General features: G+C 34.6%; 3 protein-coding genes across 4 annotated transcripts; 1 reads left to right on the forward strand and 2 right to left on the reverse strand.

Moving 5' to 3' along the window:
- Positions 1-1923: 1923 nt before the first annotated feature.
- Positions 1924-12090, reverse strand: LOC129796885 (ADP-ribosylation factor-like protein 5B). Its single transcript, XM_055839017.1, has 5 exons — positions 11720-12090; positions 5925-6040; positions 5745-5837; positions 2817-3052; positions 1924-2614 (listed from the first exon to the last, which is right to left on the reverse strand). The coding sequence occupies exons 1-5, from the start codon at positions 11763-11765 to the stop codon at positions 2566-2568; spliced, it is 540 nt and encodes a 179-aa protein (XP_055694992.1). The 5' UTR covers positions 11766-12090; the 3' UTR covers positions 1924-2565.
- Positions 12091-12372: 282 nt separating this feature from the next.
- Positions 12373-14398, forward strand: LOC129796791 (WD repeat-containing protein 46). The gene is made up of 2 exons (XM_055838874.1): positions 12373-12470; positions 12547-14398. Exons 1-2 carry the CDS (start codon positions 12468-12470, stop codon positions 14341-14343), a joined length of 1800 nt encoding a protein of 599 aa, XP_055694849.1. The 5' UTR covers positions 12373-12467; the 3' UTR covers positions 14344-14398.
- LOC129796887 (uncharacterized) lies at positions 14386-16128 on the reverse strand. Of its 2 annotated transcripts, none has more exons than XM_055839020.1 (4): positions 15987-16128; positions 15463-15588; positions 15289-15396; positions 14386-14679 (listed from the first exon to the last, which is right to left on the reverse strand). In XM_055839020.1, the coding sequence occupies exons 1-4, from the start codon at positions 16066-16068 to the stop codon at positions 14486-14488; spliced, it is 510 nt and encodes a 169-aa protein (XP_055694995.1). In that variant the 5' UTR covers positions 16069-16128; the 3' UTR covers positions 14386-14485. The 2 variants fall into 2 exon arrangements, with proteins under 2 accessions (XP_055694995.1, XP_055694994.1); XM_055839019.1 differs by having other exon boundaries at positions 15289-15399.
- Positions 16129-18530: the final 2402 nt, after the last annotated feature.

Consider the following 18530-nt stretch of genomic DNA (forward strand, 5'->3'; position numbering starts at 1 on the left):
TACGAACCTTTAACAAATTAATTTTATCTGTATTTTTAAAACATTTGAATAATGTTAATAAAATCAGAAATTCATAAAAATTTACTTTACAATTTTGTCTTTGATCAAGAATTTTTTGTTTGAATGAATAAAATAATTGTTTACAAAATTTTACAAAATAATTACATTTTTTTTTTCAATTAAAGAAATATTTTGCTACCATTATTTTTCTTTACATTATTTATGTAAAATGTAAAGAAAAGTATGTAAAGAAAAAATGCATGTAAAGAAAGGAATTGTTTACATGTAAAAAAGCATGTAAAATGTAAAAATGTAAACAAACCGCCCAACCCTGGACGTCATTAACACTTGGAGGATCGAGGTTTCTAACCTCAAAAGTTTGACCTTCATTTTCTGTCAAAAGAAAATATTTTTCCAAGTAATTTTCGAAAATTTTAAAGTAATGAAACTTCCCTATATAGACAGATGCATAAATTATCACGAAATGTTAAATAGATTTTAATTCTGTGGCGATTGAAAAAGGTCGATTTGGTCACTTTGGTCAGCAAAATCCTCCAAGGGTTAATTGCATTTTTAGATACTTTTTGCTAAATTTTCTGTTTTTTTTTTTAGCGGAGAGAATAGTAAATCTGGCGATTTATGATTTTTCTTTAATTGTTCCGATTATTTTCTTTAATTCTGCACTAAATTGAATAAACTTCTTTAAGGGGGGTCTCTTTTGAGAGCTAGTGAAATTAAATATTTTAATTTTTCTTAAGGTTTTTCTTAAACTCGGTTTTCAAGTGTTGGTGACATTTAAAGACTTATCATTAAAGAGTAAGAAAATCACTTTCCGCCATCTTAGGTGCGACGCCATCTTGAGATTTTCCTCAAAACACAAAGGTAGGTTTTTCTCAGGATCTACTGGATGGATTTTGATGGGGTCAAAAGCAAATGAAAGAGGAAATACCAATGCAGATTTTGATGTAGCGGAATTTTTAATTTCCATTCTGGAGCTGAGAAAAGTTGAAAAATGTGACTTTTGTTCAGATTTTTTGACGTTTTTCCACTTTTCTCAGCCCCAGGATGGAAATTCAAAATTCCGCTACATCAAAATCTGCATTGGTATTTCCTCTTTCATTTGCTTTTTACCCCATCAAAATCCATCCAGTAGATCCTGAGAAAAACCTACCTTTGTGTTTTAAGGCAGTTCTGTGGAAAAGTTGGAAAATCACAAGATGGCGTCGGACCTAAAATGGCGAAAAGTGATTTTCTTACACTTCAATAACTAGGCTACAAATGTAACCATAATCGGATATCCAAGTTTAAGAAAAAAACCCAAAAATTGCAACATTAAATATGTGTAAATTCTAACAGATTTCCCAAGAGACCCCCCTTAAGTGATTTAGCTGATTCTGAATTTTTCATTTAGTTACAAAATTTGTTTTCTTTTAGCTCTTTAATTGTAGAATTTCCTAAAAGAATTTTTTTTAAATTATTCCTTTCATTTCTCTAGCTAGAGTCTTATCAGTAGGAAGTAAAGCAAAAGAGACAAATGTAGTTCGTCATTGATAAAAATAAAGATAATTGAAAGCTTATTGATAGTGAGTGAATTGCGTATCAATTGACCACACAAAATCACAATCTTTTGCTGCTCCTTGACTTGATTTATTCAATTCCACACACAACGAAACCAATGAGATTGCTAATCAACAAATCGTTGACGCAGTGAAGTGCTAACTGGTTCGATTTGATGACTCTGTCGCGTGTGACGTATAGGACGTACTTACAGCCACACCGTGCCTAACTAAATAATCACTGGGCGGCTGCTGACTAAATAACATTCACTCCGCGAACACTGCCCGTGGCATCACTTCAAGGGCCACACGCGGGGATGGGTGTAGTATCTCTCTGGATGTGCTGATAAGACATTAACAAAACCTCTAAAATCGTATAATTACTTTAATGTCTCACTTTTTCTCTCACTCCACAGTGAAAATATATGTACAACAATGTCCCTCAAATAGATTTTATCTCCTTCAATGTTTTCTTTTACATTACTCTTTCACATTTAAACAAGAAAGCAAAAAAATAGTTTACAGCATTAAACAACATTCTCTTAAATCTCAAAAATTTATATTATTCTCAGGGAGCACAGGGGATTGGCAAAAAGAAATAAAAGTAGATTTAATAATTAACTAATATGTCTTTGTCGTCAACTCATCAATAATTTTCTCATTTTCATTTTTTTTACACCACACTTGAAGGAATTTGCGGAATTTGGGAGATTTTTTTTTCGTTATTTTTTTCTTCTCTTTTGTATTACAAAAAGAAACATGCATGATAGATTTTTGCGTGGAGAAATTGAATAATGTCCACCACAGATGGTTAATTTTTTTTTACGTAAAATCATTTTACTGGAAAACAATTTTCCCTCTTAAGGTTGACTTTCTCCGCACCACACTTCGTTCTTCTCTTCTTGTACAACTCCCACCCACACGCGCATCATCAATTAAATTAACTTACATATTAATACAATTTAGTTTCGGTTAAATGTTCCACCCCACACAATTACTCATCTGGTTGTCATTTTTTCTTAATTCTCTGCCCAATCCATTCGAGTCCTTGGTAGAGTCTGTCCGAATGTGGCCACAGCAGCAGCAGCAGCAACAGGAAGAAAAAAGAGGACAAAACGCAATGTTAGACGCTCTGTAATTACTCAAACAACTTCCCTTCGTCATCCTCTTAAACCTTCAAACAAACCCTCACCCACGAGGATGCGACAGGAGGTCTTCTCGCTCAAAAAAAGAAACCATCAGACAGATGGACTTCCTTACCCTTCTCCAGTGAGAGCACAACACGCCTGTATGTGCCATTGATGCTTCTTGATGGACGTTAAATCCAATTGTCGGGATATTTCTGCGGCACTCATGGAGCCCTTTAAGTCTTGTTTATTCGCATAAACTAGTAAACTCGCTTTGGCCAAATCCTCATGCTGGAGCATCCGATAGAGTTCCTCGCGCGTCACCGCCAGCCTTTCCCTATCTGTCGAATCTATCACCATGATAATGAACTGCAAAACACAAAGGGGACACGCAAAACTCAATTCATGCAGTCCCAACTAACCACCATAGGCTACGCTACTACCTCCCCTATATATAACGTCGTAAACATTTAATTCCACCCCGACCCATGGGACGGAGTGGATTACAAGGAGTTTTATTTGATTTCTAAATTGACAACCATTCAATGGATGTGCCTTAATTACTCCATAAATTGATGGACATGACACGAGGAAGTCTATCGCACACACACCAAATAATACCTACATTATATGTATATGAGACAAATAATAGGTAGTATGAATTGTGGTTTATTTTATTTTATTATATCATTTTCCATTTCAACGCATTAGCACGCTTCTTTACACCAAAATGAAAGTAAACAAAAGGCTCTGTTGAAATCACAATACAAATATTTAGAGACTATTGCACAAAATATTTGAACATTTTTTTTTAATTCTTCTTTTTTTATGAAAAAAGTTTAATTAGTTTGAAAAGAAATTAGAGGAATTCTTTAAATATCTCTTTATTGGATACTTTATGAAACAATTCTGATTTTAAAAAAAGGGACACAAGAATTATGTTTTAAAGTAACGCATAAAACCTAAATTTATCTGAAGAAACAGAAGAAACCGGAACTATAAAAAAAAATACCAGAAATATCCAAAACTTCCGTAATTTAATCCAGCTAAACAAAAATAAATACAAAATTCACGAACAACAAAGATCCTTAACCAAATCCGCGAAACACGAGAAACAATAAAATGGTTTCGCAAACACGAGAAATCCAGGAAAAAAAACTTCAAAACGAGAAACATTCGAAAATAATGCAACGAAACACGAGAAATTATCAAACAGAATATGAAAAACCAAAACCGTGTAACGTGGAAAACTCGAAACTAATTCCTAGAATCCAAAATATCATTTCCCAAATTTCGAATATCTCGACAAAATTAACCGAACGTGAAAAATTGAAAATAGTTCAACGAATCACAAAAACCAGAAAAATTTACCGAACGAAAGAAAACTGGAACTAATTCACGAGAACCAGAAAAACCTTTCCTAAACACGTAAAAGCAACATAACCCACAGATCTTGTACAATCCGATATTTACGTACGAAACATTAGAAAATAGAATAGTTTCGCAGAACATGAATAACCAATAAAAGTTCCCTGAACGTGAAAAACTAATTCCACGGAAAACTAGAAAACTGTTCCGCAAATCACGAAACATAAAACGTTCAACAAAAGTTTAGCGAAATATGAGAAAACATAAAATTGTTAACGTCTTGTGTTTGCCTTAAGAACATAAAAAAGTTATATTCTCAATTTAGACTAGTCGTGTAAAATTCGTCTTTAAGATCAATTTTCGAGTAAATAACATTTCAATTTATTCCATTTATTAGCCCTTTTAAAGTATTAAAAGTTTAGTAATAAAACTGCAATTTTTCAATGAAAAATCAACAAATTTCTATGGCAAAATTGAAACTAATATTTAAACTCTTTTCGTCTCTTATTTAGTTTCTTCTGAATGAGAATTTCTAACTTCTATAATCAGTTTAACATTAACACTTCCTTTTGAATCATTTTTTAAGGAATTCTCTTGTGTGCTGAAACTACTGTTCCCATTAATTTCAACAGATACTCTATGTTACTCTATTTATGAACATCAGTCCATCTTATCTGACCTTAAACGATGAACTCTATTTCTCAACAAAATGATTTCATTTAAGCGATTTTGAACCAAATAAAAACTTTTACTTTTTACTAATTTATTCAACACGGAAGGAAAAGTCTGACATTTAAAAGCTTCTTTAAAATTTTAAAAAATTCAAATCAAATCAAATAAAATTGCTAAATATACCACAAAATGAAAGACATTAAAATTCGATCAAAAGCCTGAGCTTCTCTAAATTCTATTTCTCTTCTTAAAGTTAATTAATTCTTTGCATCAAGTTCATGTGAGATATGTAATGCAAATATCGTTCATGATACCAATGCTTGTGTCTTCTCTGCCTATTTATTCGATTTATGACTTGAATACGAAAGACATAATGGAAACATTGGAAATTATTTGTAGGAATTATATATGTATTTCTCTGATATTGTATAAGAAATTAAAAAAAATCGAATAAAATAATAAATAATAAAATTTCAACCATATCTATATAATAAAGAAAGGTCTGTTTGTTGGTAATCAGTCGTGTTCGGCTATATAAATCTACACCGTTTGACCGATCGTGATGAAATTTGGTACAGAGGTTCCTTATATCAGGCGGTTTCGAGTGGCCGTATTCATTTTCCCCCCAAAGCCCCCCTTCAGGTAGCCACCATATAGATTTCATACAGTTTTTGCGAATTTTTGAATTTGGCACCGGAAATGTTGTATGAAAATGATTTCTTCTCTTTGCAAATTTTTTTTCTTTGGGTTTGATGAGTGTGCCCAATCATACTTATAAATCATCACAATTTTTTCTCTCTATAATTTGCGCGAAGCGCAAAACCCCCCGCGAAGCGGGGCGAGGAAAATTGGAGCGAAGCGACAATTTACCTCGTTACATTATATATAAATCCTCCCAAAACTTTTTAAATTTTAAAATGTAAAAAGTTTCAATTTCTTTTATTACAATTCTTTACCACAAAACGTCAATTTTCCCTAATCCAACAGCCAACAATAATATCAAAGAAATAACTCCACTCACCTCTGTATTTGTGTAGTACGTGCTCCAGGCAGCTCGAAGACTTTGCTGACCTCCAAGGTCCCACACAATGAAGTGAATATTCCTAAAAACGACCTACAGAGGAACGAAAGAAAAAAAATTGAATTTTAGAGCCACCCTCCCCCACATGTTGGATTTAAAAGGAGAAGAAGAAGAACAAACCTCTTCGACATTGGATCCAATCGTTGGACTCGTATGAACGACTTCATTCATTAAATATTGATACAGGATGGTCGTTTTACCCGCATTATCCAGGCCAACCATTACTAATTTGTGTTCTGTGGAAAGACAAGCAGAGAGTAGGGGTGATGGCCCATTATAATAGGGGGTAAACTTCATTGTTTTTATCTGATTAAAAATATAGCACGTATTGAGCTAAAACGGAAATTCCAAGCGAAACCCTTTTGCCCGTGAATCATTCATCGTCGGTTCCTTTTTAGATTCTTTCTTTGCAAAAAAAAACGATACTTTGAATACAGATAAAAAAAAAACTTCTTCGTGGATCTGACTCTTCATTGTCTAATGTAGATTTCTTTTTTTATTAGAAAAAGAAACGGAAATATCCTCCCCTATTGCCGTGCAAAAGAAGGTCAGACGAACATTTCTCATGAGCTAAGAAAATTCCCTTGAGTGTTTCTCCTTAAAATGAAAGAAATTCTACAAGAAGAACTTTAAAAGATACAAAATTCTCCTTCAAGCAATCCAAAGAACGAAATTTCCTTTCTCATCGGTCGGTGTAGAGAGGGAGAAGAAGAATGTAAATAAAACCATCGCAGTTTTGCAACATTTTAATCACTTTTTAGCAAAGAATTCTCTTCATTCTCATTCGTCAGAAAGACATTTTCACAAGAATTTGAAGAGAAAATTTGTCAAGAAATTAAACTTCATTCACTTCTTGAGAGCAAAGTTCTCTGCACAAAACTACAATATGTATAAATTTAAATTATTATGTATATGTGTACATATTACAGCACTTTATACAATTTATTAAGTTGTGAGCTTTACAAAATTTGCACAAAATAGCTCTTAATTGGTTAGAATTAAGCATTATGTCTTTGATGCTGTATAAGAGGAAGACACGGCGGAGGTATTCTCATCTCAATGCAATGTTTTGTAGCTCAACAAATGGAACATGTAAAGTGGAATTGTTCTAATTTCAGAGAAGCAACAGAATTGCTTTGAATTTATGCAAAATATTTATTTAAAAAAATATATTTATTGCTTGATTAAATATTGATTAAATTGTTGCTCCAGAGAGTAATTTTGCCTTATTAATTTTTCAATTTAATATTCAATATTAAATTTTAAACCAAAATATTGAATAATTTAATATTTAATGAAATTAAATCGATTTAATTTAAATGCTGTTTGAAAATTTAAAAAAAAATCCTTTTCAATGCAATTTTCTTTTTTTTTTTTTTAAACAAATAGCGAATATTCCTGTCTTTCCTGAATACCTCGAAGGAATTTTAAAAGTTTCAAATTTTATAAAGGGTTAAAGGAGCAATACATACTCCCTTAAAATTTATAATCATCTCTAAAAAATTTTAAACGACTTTTCATGTCAATCTCGAAGAATTTTTCAAACTTTCAAAAATCTTTTAGAAGTTTAAGGAGCGAAAAAGGACACCCTTTAAGGAAAAAAAAACTAAAATGAAAAATCTACTTTCAAGTACAAACTAAAACTTTTGCAATGTAGCGCTGAATTCAATGCATTTTCGTGTGGCGAAAAGAAACTTTTGTATTTGATCTTGGAAGTGCTAACAAAACTCTTGCTATATGCAAAATACCATCAACTCTCCGCCGAGGTCTCTTTCTTGACCCAGAGAGAACAGTTTTTTTTTTGCTCTCACACTGGGTGTCCTCATTCACCACCCACACCGTGAGACAAAACTACATTCTTGCAATTAATTTTACGATTATTTTGGAAGTTTTTTCAGTGACTTGAGGGGAAATTGCAAAGTCAAACAAATTCGATATAAAATTTGTCGTAAAAGTTTCATTTTGTGGTTCTTTTTAAGCAAAAAATCTTCATATTGAAAAGAAATCTTCGGGAGGAAGTGTAGAAGAGATTTATAAATAAAAAGTAAAGAAAGGAAGGGCAGTGAACAGGGGCGTAGCCAGAAATTTATTCAATGAGGTATTTAAGGATATTTTTTTTACATTAAAATTGATTTAAAACTGCTTTACAATATTTTGTAAAAAAAATTGATTTTTCTCTTCTAACGATTGATATTAATTTCAAAAATTTGACAATTTTCAGCTGTGATTTTTTTGAATAGAAGAATTTTGAATTTTTTGACATTTCCTGTAATAATTTGATTTTTTTCTAGCAGTGAACGTTCGTTTTAACGTTCGACGCTTTTTTTAACGATTGACATTTCCAAATGTTTAATGTTGCTTTTCTAACATTTGACATTTCTCTTCTAAAGATTGATTTTAATTTTTAACGTTTGACAATTTGCGCGTGATTCTTTTGAAAAGAAGAATTTTAAATTTTTGACGTATCTTTTCTAAATTTGACAGTTTTTTTTTCAACAGTAAACGTTCGCTTCGACTGACGCTTCTTTTAAAGTTTTTACATCGTTTTTACGTGTTTTTCAACGTCTGACGATTTGTTTTAAAACTTTGACATTTCCAAATGTTTGATGTTGTTTTTCTAACGTTTGACGTTTCTTTTAAATATTTGTCGTTTTTTCTTCATTTAAAATTTTTTTTATAAAACAAATTAATATTATTTGTAATTTTTTTAATGATTATTTTAGTTTCAAAATAATTTCTTTTCACCTCTACAGGATAGCCTGAACTTCCAGAATTTTTATGAAGTCTTCAGACACCTAAACATCCTCTCTGACTACACCCCTGACAAAAATGCCCAAAAAGCAGGTGAAGCGAGATTTTTTGGACCATCTCGGACAAAATTGCCCGCCCTAGCGTCTACAGGTGCTGCGAGAGATCTTGAACTTGGCCACTGATGTCTTTAATTTAATTACATCCAGCTGCTTTTTGTGTCTTCTCAGACGACACACACTGAGGAGATTTTCCTCGCTCAATTAGCGCATCTCTTGCTGAACTTTTTGCGGTCAAACCATCCACGAGAAAATTGTCATGAAGTGGTCATCTCAAATGGAAGACACATAACTCAATTTGCACATTTTTCCCCTCTTCCAAACAGCAATGTGAGGGGGCCAACCATTTACCGAATTAATCAATTATCGTGTCGGTGTTTTTTTTTACTTTGCGCGTATTTGATGAATTTCCGTGACGTGATTTTGTAATTCTTTTTTTGTTTTTATTTTCTCGAAGAAATGCCCTTCTCGCGTGGTCAGAATGCCAAGAATTACATTTCTTTTTCTCGTCAGGAAGGTTTTGGAAGTTTATGAATTATTCACGGGAAATGCCTGAAAAATGCTTCAAATTTTCAGGAGATTTTACACAACGCTCTTCTCGCCTTGGGGATCCCTTTTGCCATATGTATTACAGTAAAAGATTTTCTTTGATGTTTGTGGAATTTTCGGAGAAGCGCGCGCTTTTCTCACAAGAAAACTTTCTGCCACCTCCACGTCACTTTCTTATCAGTGCGTGATATTAAACGTCGTTCTTGATGATTTATTTGGCTTCTTGTTACATGTTGTACCTCCCCCCCCCCCGCGTGTGTTCTGTGTATGTGTGATGGATGAGTCAAATTTCTGATTGTAAAACTTCTATTTTTCGGTGTACCTACAATGGGGGGAAACGTGTTGCAAATTTTCCGCACAAGTCGTTAAAATTGTTTTGTTAATAAAACAATTTTCTAAAGTATTTTCTACACGGGGGGAGAGACAATGATTATTTTCTTTTACAAACTAAAGCGTATTTGATTGCGTCAAATAGGCACGTTGACACGCGTAGCGGGCCATTTGATAGGCCACCGTGTGTGAGATCTTTCTCTCGATAAATGCGCGCATAAAAAGCGATTGAATGGAGTAGGAAGAAAGTTACGTCATTGCAAAATTAAATGTTGCGGAAATTGAGACATTTTTTTGCCAAATAAACTATTAAAAGGACTTTATGGGAAAAATTTCACAAATTATTGCAATTTTTTATTAATATATAAAATATCTTTGAATGGCTTTTATAAACTTAAAAATATATATATTTATTTTTTATGTTTTTGATGCTATAAAAATTTTTGAAATAGAAAGTGCAAAAGAATTTAAGAATTAATTCAATTTAGAATTTAAGAATTTTAGATTTTTATAGAACTTTAAACAAACGTCCGTCAAGGAAACTAAATCTCTTAAGTGAAAAAAAGTGCTACGAAGGCCTCAAAACCTTAAAAACTTCACATAAAATAGGCGAAACAAACACTCTAGTCTCAACTTCTAATTAAAATCTAGAGCAGATTTATGAGATAAATTAATTGACTTGTTGATTTATTATCACAATGATTTATTTTTATCACACAACTTGCAAAAGAGAATTGCTGCAAAATCACTTTGATTGCAAGACGCCTTGATCGATTTTGATAAGAAAAATTAGTCTTTGAAATTTTGAAATTTGTTCAAATGAAAATTTCCAAAATTTCAGAATTTACATTTCGAAGACGCCATATTTTTTTTTAAAGCGATTTTAGTTCACATTTAAATTTATTGTGCAGAATCTATTGAACCGATTTTGATAAAAACTTGTGGAAATAATGTTTAAGAATCAATGGAAATTCAGAAAAATATTTTCTTCAAATCGGATTATTTTTTTTATGATTTATGTCTAAGAAACTGTATGATCTAAAAATTCCTGAAAATTTCTTTGGTCAAGAAGAACTATATTTCCTTAAAGTTTTATTCGAATCGGTCAACAACTTTTAGAAAAAAATTTTAGATATTTTTTTACCACAATTTCTTTAGAATTTAGAGAACAAATCGAGCCACAAAATTGATTTTTTTTCTCTCATACCAATTTGTTCATGAAAAGTACGGAAATACGAAAAAATAGCAGTCATCTTAAAAAAAAATCAACAAGATTTTAATAATGTTTTCCAGCTTCTCAGATAATTTTATTTTTATTTTATAGAAAACTTCAAGAAAATAAAAAGAAGGAATTTGGCTTTTCTTTACTTCTGTTTTTTGGATACTTCAAAGACCTGCGGAAGACCCCATCTGACTCGAAACATCAGCTAAAGCAAGAAATGAAGGAAATAAAAGACAAGAAGACCTAATTTCAAGATTTCATTTATTTTTAGTGAATTTTTAACTTTCAAAAATTTATTTTTCATTTTTGAAACATTCAACAAATATAATCAAAACTTTTAAATAACTTGAATCTTTCGTGAAAGATTCCTTATCTGAGTATTTCGTGAAACAATGCTAAACCTATTGGAGACCCAGACAATGAGTTTGTTGAGAAGAATCGAGCAAAAGACGAACTGTAGGGAGTGAAAATACCTTCACACGCTCTCCGTTGTTGATTCTTCTGCATCGCTTGAGTGTGAATTAGTGGATAAATGGAGTATTCTTGGCAAAAAAGAAGAAGCCACGGTGCACCTTTTTGTGGGACAAATGGGGCAATTTGGGAAGTTTCCTGTACCCACCAAATCCTTGTCTTTCCTGACCCTTTAAGCTTCTTTTAGGGATTCTCTTGCAAAGACTCTTTGTCTTCTGAAGCAACTTCTGCGAGAGTCAGGAAGATTTATTTATCTTCCTCTGTTTGGGATTTGCAAGAAATTGAGGAGAAAGTCAATAATGGAAAATCCCGCCTATAGGAAATATTCCACAGCAGTCAGCATTGGGAACATTTTGAAATTATGCTGGCTATGCTGCTCAATGGGTCAGTGCGATAGCAATAAAATTGAGAGCGACCCTCACGGAGCAAAGATTAGAAAGTAAAAATTTCTTTGCACAGTTGAGACTTTCCTCCACGTCTCTGGGTGCCTGGAATGTCGATCGAATGAGACATGCCACAGAGGCCCTGGGACTCACCTTCATTCCCAAAGAGGCTCCACAGTTTTGCAAAAAGAAGCCCCATTGCCGTTGATTGCCGTGCGTCACGCTACAAATGCCTCAGTTGTCCGGGAATTGGGGCGCTACTTCAGCAGTGAAGCCACGAAAATGCATTTACTTGCGTGTCAGGAAAACAATGTCCAGATTTCCCGTGAAAACCCATGGAAATCACTGCGTACGGCACATTAGGGATGCGTCACTGGCACTCTCAGACGTTATCCTGGTGTCCTTATCACTAATTCACACAGGGACAGCTAATTAAATTATCAATTTTTGAAGAGGAAAAATTTTTACTCTGTCAAAAACAAACCTCTTTTTGGTTCGAGAACAAGACACAAGATACGCATGTGTGTGCGAGAGTGAGATGAAATGATTTATGTTTCTCACACGCGCCTGAAACATCCATGTGTCACGACCGAAACTTATGTTTCATGCATTTTCTTACTCATTTTATGATTTTTATGCTTATTTATTTAATCGCGGTAATCTTTAATTGATTCAAGGAATTAAAATTAGAAATTATAAAATTCTTAAAGAGCAGAGAAAAGAAAAAATTAGTTATGTTGCTTTTTATGAGCCTCACTAATAAATTGCAATCATTTTGGGACACACTAACTTACTCGCATGATAGTTTTTTGGCAGTTCTTTAGGAAAAACAAACCATGTGCGTTTTTTATCAAATAAATCTCTAAAATTCTCAAGAAAAATCCATCCAAAAAATCACAAAATGGTACGAATAGAACAATTAAAGAATTTCCCATCTACCGAGGTAGTTGTCTTATATTTTCCTTTAATCCCTTGCCCAGGAAACAGAGATGTTCTTCGTGGACACAGGTCGGCCGGATCAGGAAGCCGTGGAGAAGCCCCAAAAGGTCAAAGGACAACAAGAAATAGTGGTAGTGAACAAGGAGAGACCCTTTGGGAAGTTTAGGCCAAAAGGGAAATTCCAAAACAAAAAATTCGACCAGAAATTCAATCCGAATCAAGGGAGAGTTTTCCGTCGAAGGGGCGGGAAGAAGTTCCAAGGCCCAGCTCCGATCGACAAGGAAGCCCTAGAGAAGCATTCCAGGGGCACTGGGGCAGATGCCACCGGGGTCAAAGGGAATTTCCACAGAGCTAAATTGCGGAAAAAGGAAATTTATCATGAATTTGCCACAGAACAAGCTGCCCGGACGGAGATTCTCCTCACTGAGGGAGAGGGTTTCATTGAACCAGATGAGGGTGAGGAGACAGCAGAGTACACACAGGGAGAGATTCGGGAGAATGTGGACATCACAGCTGCCACGAAGGCATTTGAGCTGAAGCTGGATTTTGGGGCTTATCGCATGCGCTACACCCGGAATGGACGACATCTCCTGCTGGGCGGAAGGAAGGGGCATGTGGCTGCACTTGACTGGGTGCGGAAGAAGTTGCACTGCGAGACAAACGTGATGGAGGAGGTTGTGGATGTTTCTTGGCTGCACCTGGAGACAATGTATGCTGCTGCTCAGAAGCAATGGGTCCACTTCTATGATAAGAAAGGCGTGGAATTGCACTGCGTGAAGCGCCTCCATCGTGTTGAGCGAATGGAATTCCTCCCATATCACTTCCTCCTGGCCACAGTATCCGACACGGGCTACCTGTCGTGGCTGGATGTGTCCGTGGGGGAAATTGTGGGGAATTTCCACGCCAAAGTTGGAAGGATTCGTTCAGTTTGTCAGAATCCCTACAACGCCCTCCTCTGCTTAGGTGGCGCAAAGGGTGTGGTGTCCATGTGGGCTCCATCCCAGCCCCAAGCCGTGGCACAGATGGTTTGTCATCCAGCCCCGTTGTCAGCCATTGCCACAGACTCCACAGGGCTCAATCTCTTCACTGCTGGTCAGGATCGGTGTGTTCGTGTGTGGGATTTGCGTCAACTCTCTGGGCCCCTTCACATCTATCGCACCCGGACAGCTGTGCAGGAGCTGGCAATCTCCCAGCGTGGTCTAATGGGCTTCGCCATGGGCAATGTTGTGGAGATCTACCGGAAACCCTCAGCTTTAACCGCCGTTACACCGTATCTGCGTCAGAGAGTCGAAGGACATGTGACAGGACTCCAATTCTGCCCCTACGAGGATGTCTTGGGTGTCTCCACAGCACGTGGATTCACCTCACTCCTTGTCCCCGGAGCTGGTGAGCCGAATTTCGATGCTCGCGAAGCAAATCCATTTATGAGTCTCTCCCAGCGGCGGGAGCATGAAGTTCACGCTCTCCTGGAGAAGATTCCCATGGAATTGATTGCATTGGAGCCCAATAAAGTGGCCGAAGTGGACGTCCCGACGTTCAAGGAGAGATTCGAGGCAAAGCGAAAGATGATGCTGATGAAGCCACCGAAGATTGACTTTGAGCCCCGGCGGAAGGCCAAAGGAAAGGGCGGGAGTGTCCAGAGGGCGAAAAATAAGCAAATTGAGCGTGAGAAGAAGCGCAAGGAGTTCAAAGAGGACGTTCGGGAGTTGCAGAGGAAGATTGTGGAGGAGCACAAGGAGAAAGACGTGGTGGCACCAGCTGAAGATTTTATTCCTCTAGAATCGAAAAGCAAGAGTGTTTTGGACAGATTTAGGCCCAAGAAAAAGCAGAAAAAGTAAAAATTTGTTGAAAATATTTTTCAAAGAAAAAAATTAATAAAATGATTTTAATAAATTTCTTTGTTTTATTGAAAAAAAAAAAACTACAAAAGTTTTCTTTAAAAGAATATGCTGAAATGACTCCAAAGTTTTTTTTTTCTTTTCAATAATATCTACCGTAATTGGGGTACATTGGTTGCATTGGCCAACACCATCCATCATAAGAGAGCTGATAACCAGGTGGGCATCTTACAGTGGGACAGGGCAACCCATACATTGCATTGACACAACTATATGGGCTAGGCCAAGGATTAGACCTTGGAATAGCAGGTAATTGATTAACATAGCACGTTGTTCCTATTGAGAATTAAAAGAAGAGAGAATTAGGTGAAAATGTGTTAACCCTCGCATTGCCAAGAGGGGTAAGTGACCGACCCCAGAGCTATTATATCGAACTATTGTCCTTTTTATCCTGAGACATTTAGAACAAATCTTTTGGAAATAACTTCCTTAATTATTTGAGAAAATTTTGTGAAATTTTCAGCTCAATCAGACCATCAGGAGAAGAGTTATTAACAATGAGAATTCAAAAATTAGCGTAACGGTTTGTTCCTTTAGTTCTCATTTTCATGGATGCTCTGATTTTTCCCGAAAAAACACCAACAATTTACATTTTACTGATCAATCTCAATGCCTAAAAGGTAAGAATGAGTGCATTGAGTTGCTAAAACGAGACTATGTGAGAAACTTATTATTTGACTTTTAAGAAGATTTCGAAAATTTCTCGAAATTAACCCGATAAAAATATTTTAAAAAATCCATTAAAAATTAAATTATTTTGCTAATAAAAATCTTTGGGGTCGATCACCTACCCTATGGCAAAGTGCATGAATATTTAGGACACAGCGTACAGAAGGTTAATTGGGAAAAGTTTGAAATTCATCACAACTTACGCAATTTACTTACCTCTCAGAGTATAACCAGGGGGACACTCATATTGAATAGGTATAAATTCATCGTGAAGAGGTGGTACATACGGTTGTGGTAACTGGTAGTGGTGGCTGGTGTCTCCTTCTTCTGGGAGAAAAAGTACATAGCAAATTATTATATATCGTGTAAAAAACGTTTTTACATACATACTTTGAATAGCTGGCGATGCTACTGTAATTTTCTTGCAAGCTTTATCGGTCAAGCTATATCCTGTTGGGCATTTTGGAGTAGCCGGAATTTCAAGAGGTTTTTTATTAGATCCTTCACCTCCTTCACCTAATATCAAGCATAAACATAATATTTATTAATAATTTAATGATATTTTAAGAAAAAATCAGTTTTATGCAACATTTTAGATCCTAGAATTTTTCAGAAGTTACTTTTTTTATTTTTTGGCGAAGTCTGACTTCAAAATAACTAGTAAAAGTCAATTTTCAACCCTTTCTAAAATAAAAAGAAAATGTTATTTTTATGCACTGAAAACTGCTGATTTTTCCTTTCTCTTTTCTATGAGTTACGAGGAAGACACAACACTGATTTTTTTTAAATTAGAAATAAATATTTATGAGAGAAAAAAAGCCAAATAGTTTTACTTTAAGCATAATTTTTATAAAAAAAAAGAAAACTAAAAAATCCATTTAAAAACTAAAAAATTTTTCAACCAAACTTCACACCTGATTGTGTTTGATTAACACTTTTGGAAAAAATTGCCCCAAAAGTGGAGCAGAAAATTACAAAAATTAAGAAAATTTTCATTTTCCTTCACTTTCACTTTAAAATCCTTTTTAAACGAACACTTTCTGGTGCGTAATGAGACTAAATTATGATTGAGAATGATGCCTTCTTTTATACTGGGAACATGGCTGATAATTGTGGTGCAAAAATAGGTCAAAGAGTCACATCACGGAGATTTATTCGACGAATTCTTAGAAAGCCTATCTATGTTTTTTATGCTTTTCTTCTAAGAATATAAAATCAAAAGTAATACATAAAACAAACTTATCTCGGCAAAGACTAGGCGTAAGAGACTTTCCGACTTTAATTCGCATGGTTGCGTTTTTGAATCTCCAGGAAAACAGGAAGAAAGATAAACTCTGAAAGTTGCACTCTTTCTCTGTCCAAAACTTCCCAGTTGATCAAAATTGGTTAAGGGGGGTCTCTTTTGAGAGCTGGTGAAATTAAATATTTTAATTTTTCTTGGGGTTTTTCTTAAACTTGGTTTTCAAGTGTTGGTGACATTTATAGACTTATCATTAAAGAGTAATAAAATCACTTTCCGCCATCTTAGATGCGACGCCATCTTGAGATTTTCCGCAAAACACAAAGGTAGGTTTTTCTCAGGATCTACTGGATGGATTTTAATGGGGTAAAAAGCAAATGAAAGAGGAAATACCAATGCAGATTTTGATGTACCAGAATTTTGAATTTCCACTCTGGGGCTGAGAAAAGTGGAAAAATGTGATTTTTTTTCAGTATTTTTGACGTTTTTCCACTTTTCTCAGCCCCAGAATGGAAATTCAAAATTCTGGTACATCAAAATCTGCACGGGTATGTCCTCTTTCATTTGCTTTTTACCCCATCAAAATCCATCCAGTAGATCCTGAGAAAAACCTACCTTTGTGTTTTAGGGCAGTTCTGCGGAAAAGTCGGAAAACCACAAGATGGCGTCGCACCTAAAATGGCGAAAAGTGATTTTCTTACACTTCAATAACTAGGCTACAAATGTAACCATAATCGGATATCCAAGTTTAAGAAAAACCCCAAGAAAATGACAACATTAAAAATGTGTAAATTCTAACAGATTTCCCAAGAGACCCCCCTTAATGTGGATTAATTTAGATTGTCGCTCAAGTCGACTTTTTCGTTTCAACCCTTATCAAAATTTAAGGGTTGAAGATTTTCAAAAATCTTCCAGCTTAAGAAAGAGGATGAATGTAGCTTTCGGAATATATAATCTATTTTTCAAAATCTGTCACATTTAGCCTTATAGATATTCTTGATTAAATTTACCTATGATGGTACCTTTAAAGTCTTTAAAATAATATAAGTGGTTCTCGGCACTGTTATATGTACGATGATGCTCCCGATAATTTCAAATTTTGGTTTTGTGATAATTTCTTCATCAGCAGCCGCACTGACCTTTGTCATTGCAATAGAGATAAGTTTGTTTTATATACAACTCATTATTTTATGTTTTTCGTAGAAAAAAAACATAAAATTTGCAAATAATTATGTAGGTACCTAAAAATAAAGACAGATAGCTTTCTAAGAATGCGAAAAAATTAATCTTGTGCTGTAACTCTTGAGTCTTGACCTCATTCACCATCAAAATTATCTCCATTGCTCCTAGTATAAAAGCAGCCTTTATTCTAAATCACAATTCAGTGTCATTGTGCAATAGAAAGTGAAGTGTTAAAAAAGGATTTTACAGTAAAAGTAAATTGAAATGAAAATTCTTTTGATTTTCGCAATATTTTGCCTTAGTTTTGGGGCAGTTGTTGCACGACATGTTATAAGAGTGAGAGGAGTGAAAACGGAATCGGGTATGAAATAGAGGCAATTATCAATTTTAAACGGTCTCTAACGAATTTAGCCGAATTTAGCTAATCTGTAAAGTAATTCAATTAGAAATTAATCTTTCTAATGGATAAAAAAAAACCAAAACTCCACTTTGAACATCAATTTCAGTGTTCTCTTATATAGTCATAGTGTTAAGTCTTTTAATCTTTATTTAAAATCATTGCAAGTGATAAAAGATTCCACATATTTAATTTAATTAATCAAGGGTTCAGAAAAGCCTTATTTCCCATCGAGAGCGGCCTAAGACAAAGTTTTATAGCAGAAAAGTCAACCATAACGCGTCCAGTTATAAGAGTTGGTGTCCCACAACGTGTAGAAGTTTGTTTATGCGTTGTAATGCGATTTGTGAGCAGAATTAGTAGGCAAAGTTGATTTTTTTCGTGAAATTCAGTAATTTGATGCATAAAAATGGTCATATCTCTGGTTGTATAACACCTACAGAAACTTCTTGACTAGTTATGGAAAGGTCTTAAAATAAGCTAGAATATGGGATAAATTTTGATACTTTTCAAGGTCACCTCTAGAACACAAAATGGCGGCTTTTTGTTTCACAAAACAGTTTTTCGCATTTTTCGTCCTCAAGAAATGGTTCTAGAGGTTTCTAATGTTCTAGAAAGATGTAGAGAATTGCAAAACCT

The sequence above is a fragment of the Lutzomyia longipalpis genome, chromosome 1 (assembly GCF_024334085.1).
Source record: "Lutzomyia longipalpis isolate SR_M1_2022 chromosome 1, ASM2433408v1".
NCBI classification, from domain to species: Eukaryota; Metazoa; Arthropoda; class Insecta; order Diptera; family Psychodidae; genus Lutzomyia; species Lutzomyia longipalpis.

What these genes read in the sequence shown, in the direction of transcription:
- LOC129796885 (XM_055839017.1), bottom strand. Translation starts at nt 11,765, where the DNA reads ATGGGGCTTCTTTTTGCAAAACTGTGGAGCCTCTTTGGGAATGAAG. An exon ending in GAGCCTCTTTGGGAATGAAG is followed by an intron (nt 6,041 to 11,719) that starts GTGAGTCCCAGG and finishes GTCTTTCCACAG; the next exon opens with AACACAAATTAGTAATGGTT. An exon ending in CGTACTACACAAATACAGAG is followed by an intron (nt 3,053 to 5,744) that starts GTGAGTGGAGTT and finishes TGTGTTTTGCAG; the next exon opens with TTCATTATCATGGTGATAGA.
- LOC129796887 (XM_055839019.1), bottom strand. Translation starts at nt 16,068, where the DNA reads ATGAAAATTTTCTTAATTTTTGTAATTTTCTGCTCCACTTTTGGGGCA. An exon ending in TGTTAATCAAACACAATCAG is followed by an intron (nt 15,589 to 15,986) that starts GTGTGAAGTTTG and finishes GCTTGATATTAG; the next exon opens with GTGAAGGAGGTGAAGGATCT. An exon ending in AGCATCGCCAGCTATTCAAA is followed by an intron (nt 15,400 to 15,462) that starts GTATGTATGTAA and finishes TTTTTCTCCCAG; the next exon opens with AAGAAGGAGACACCAGCCAC.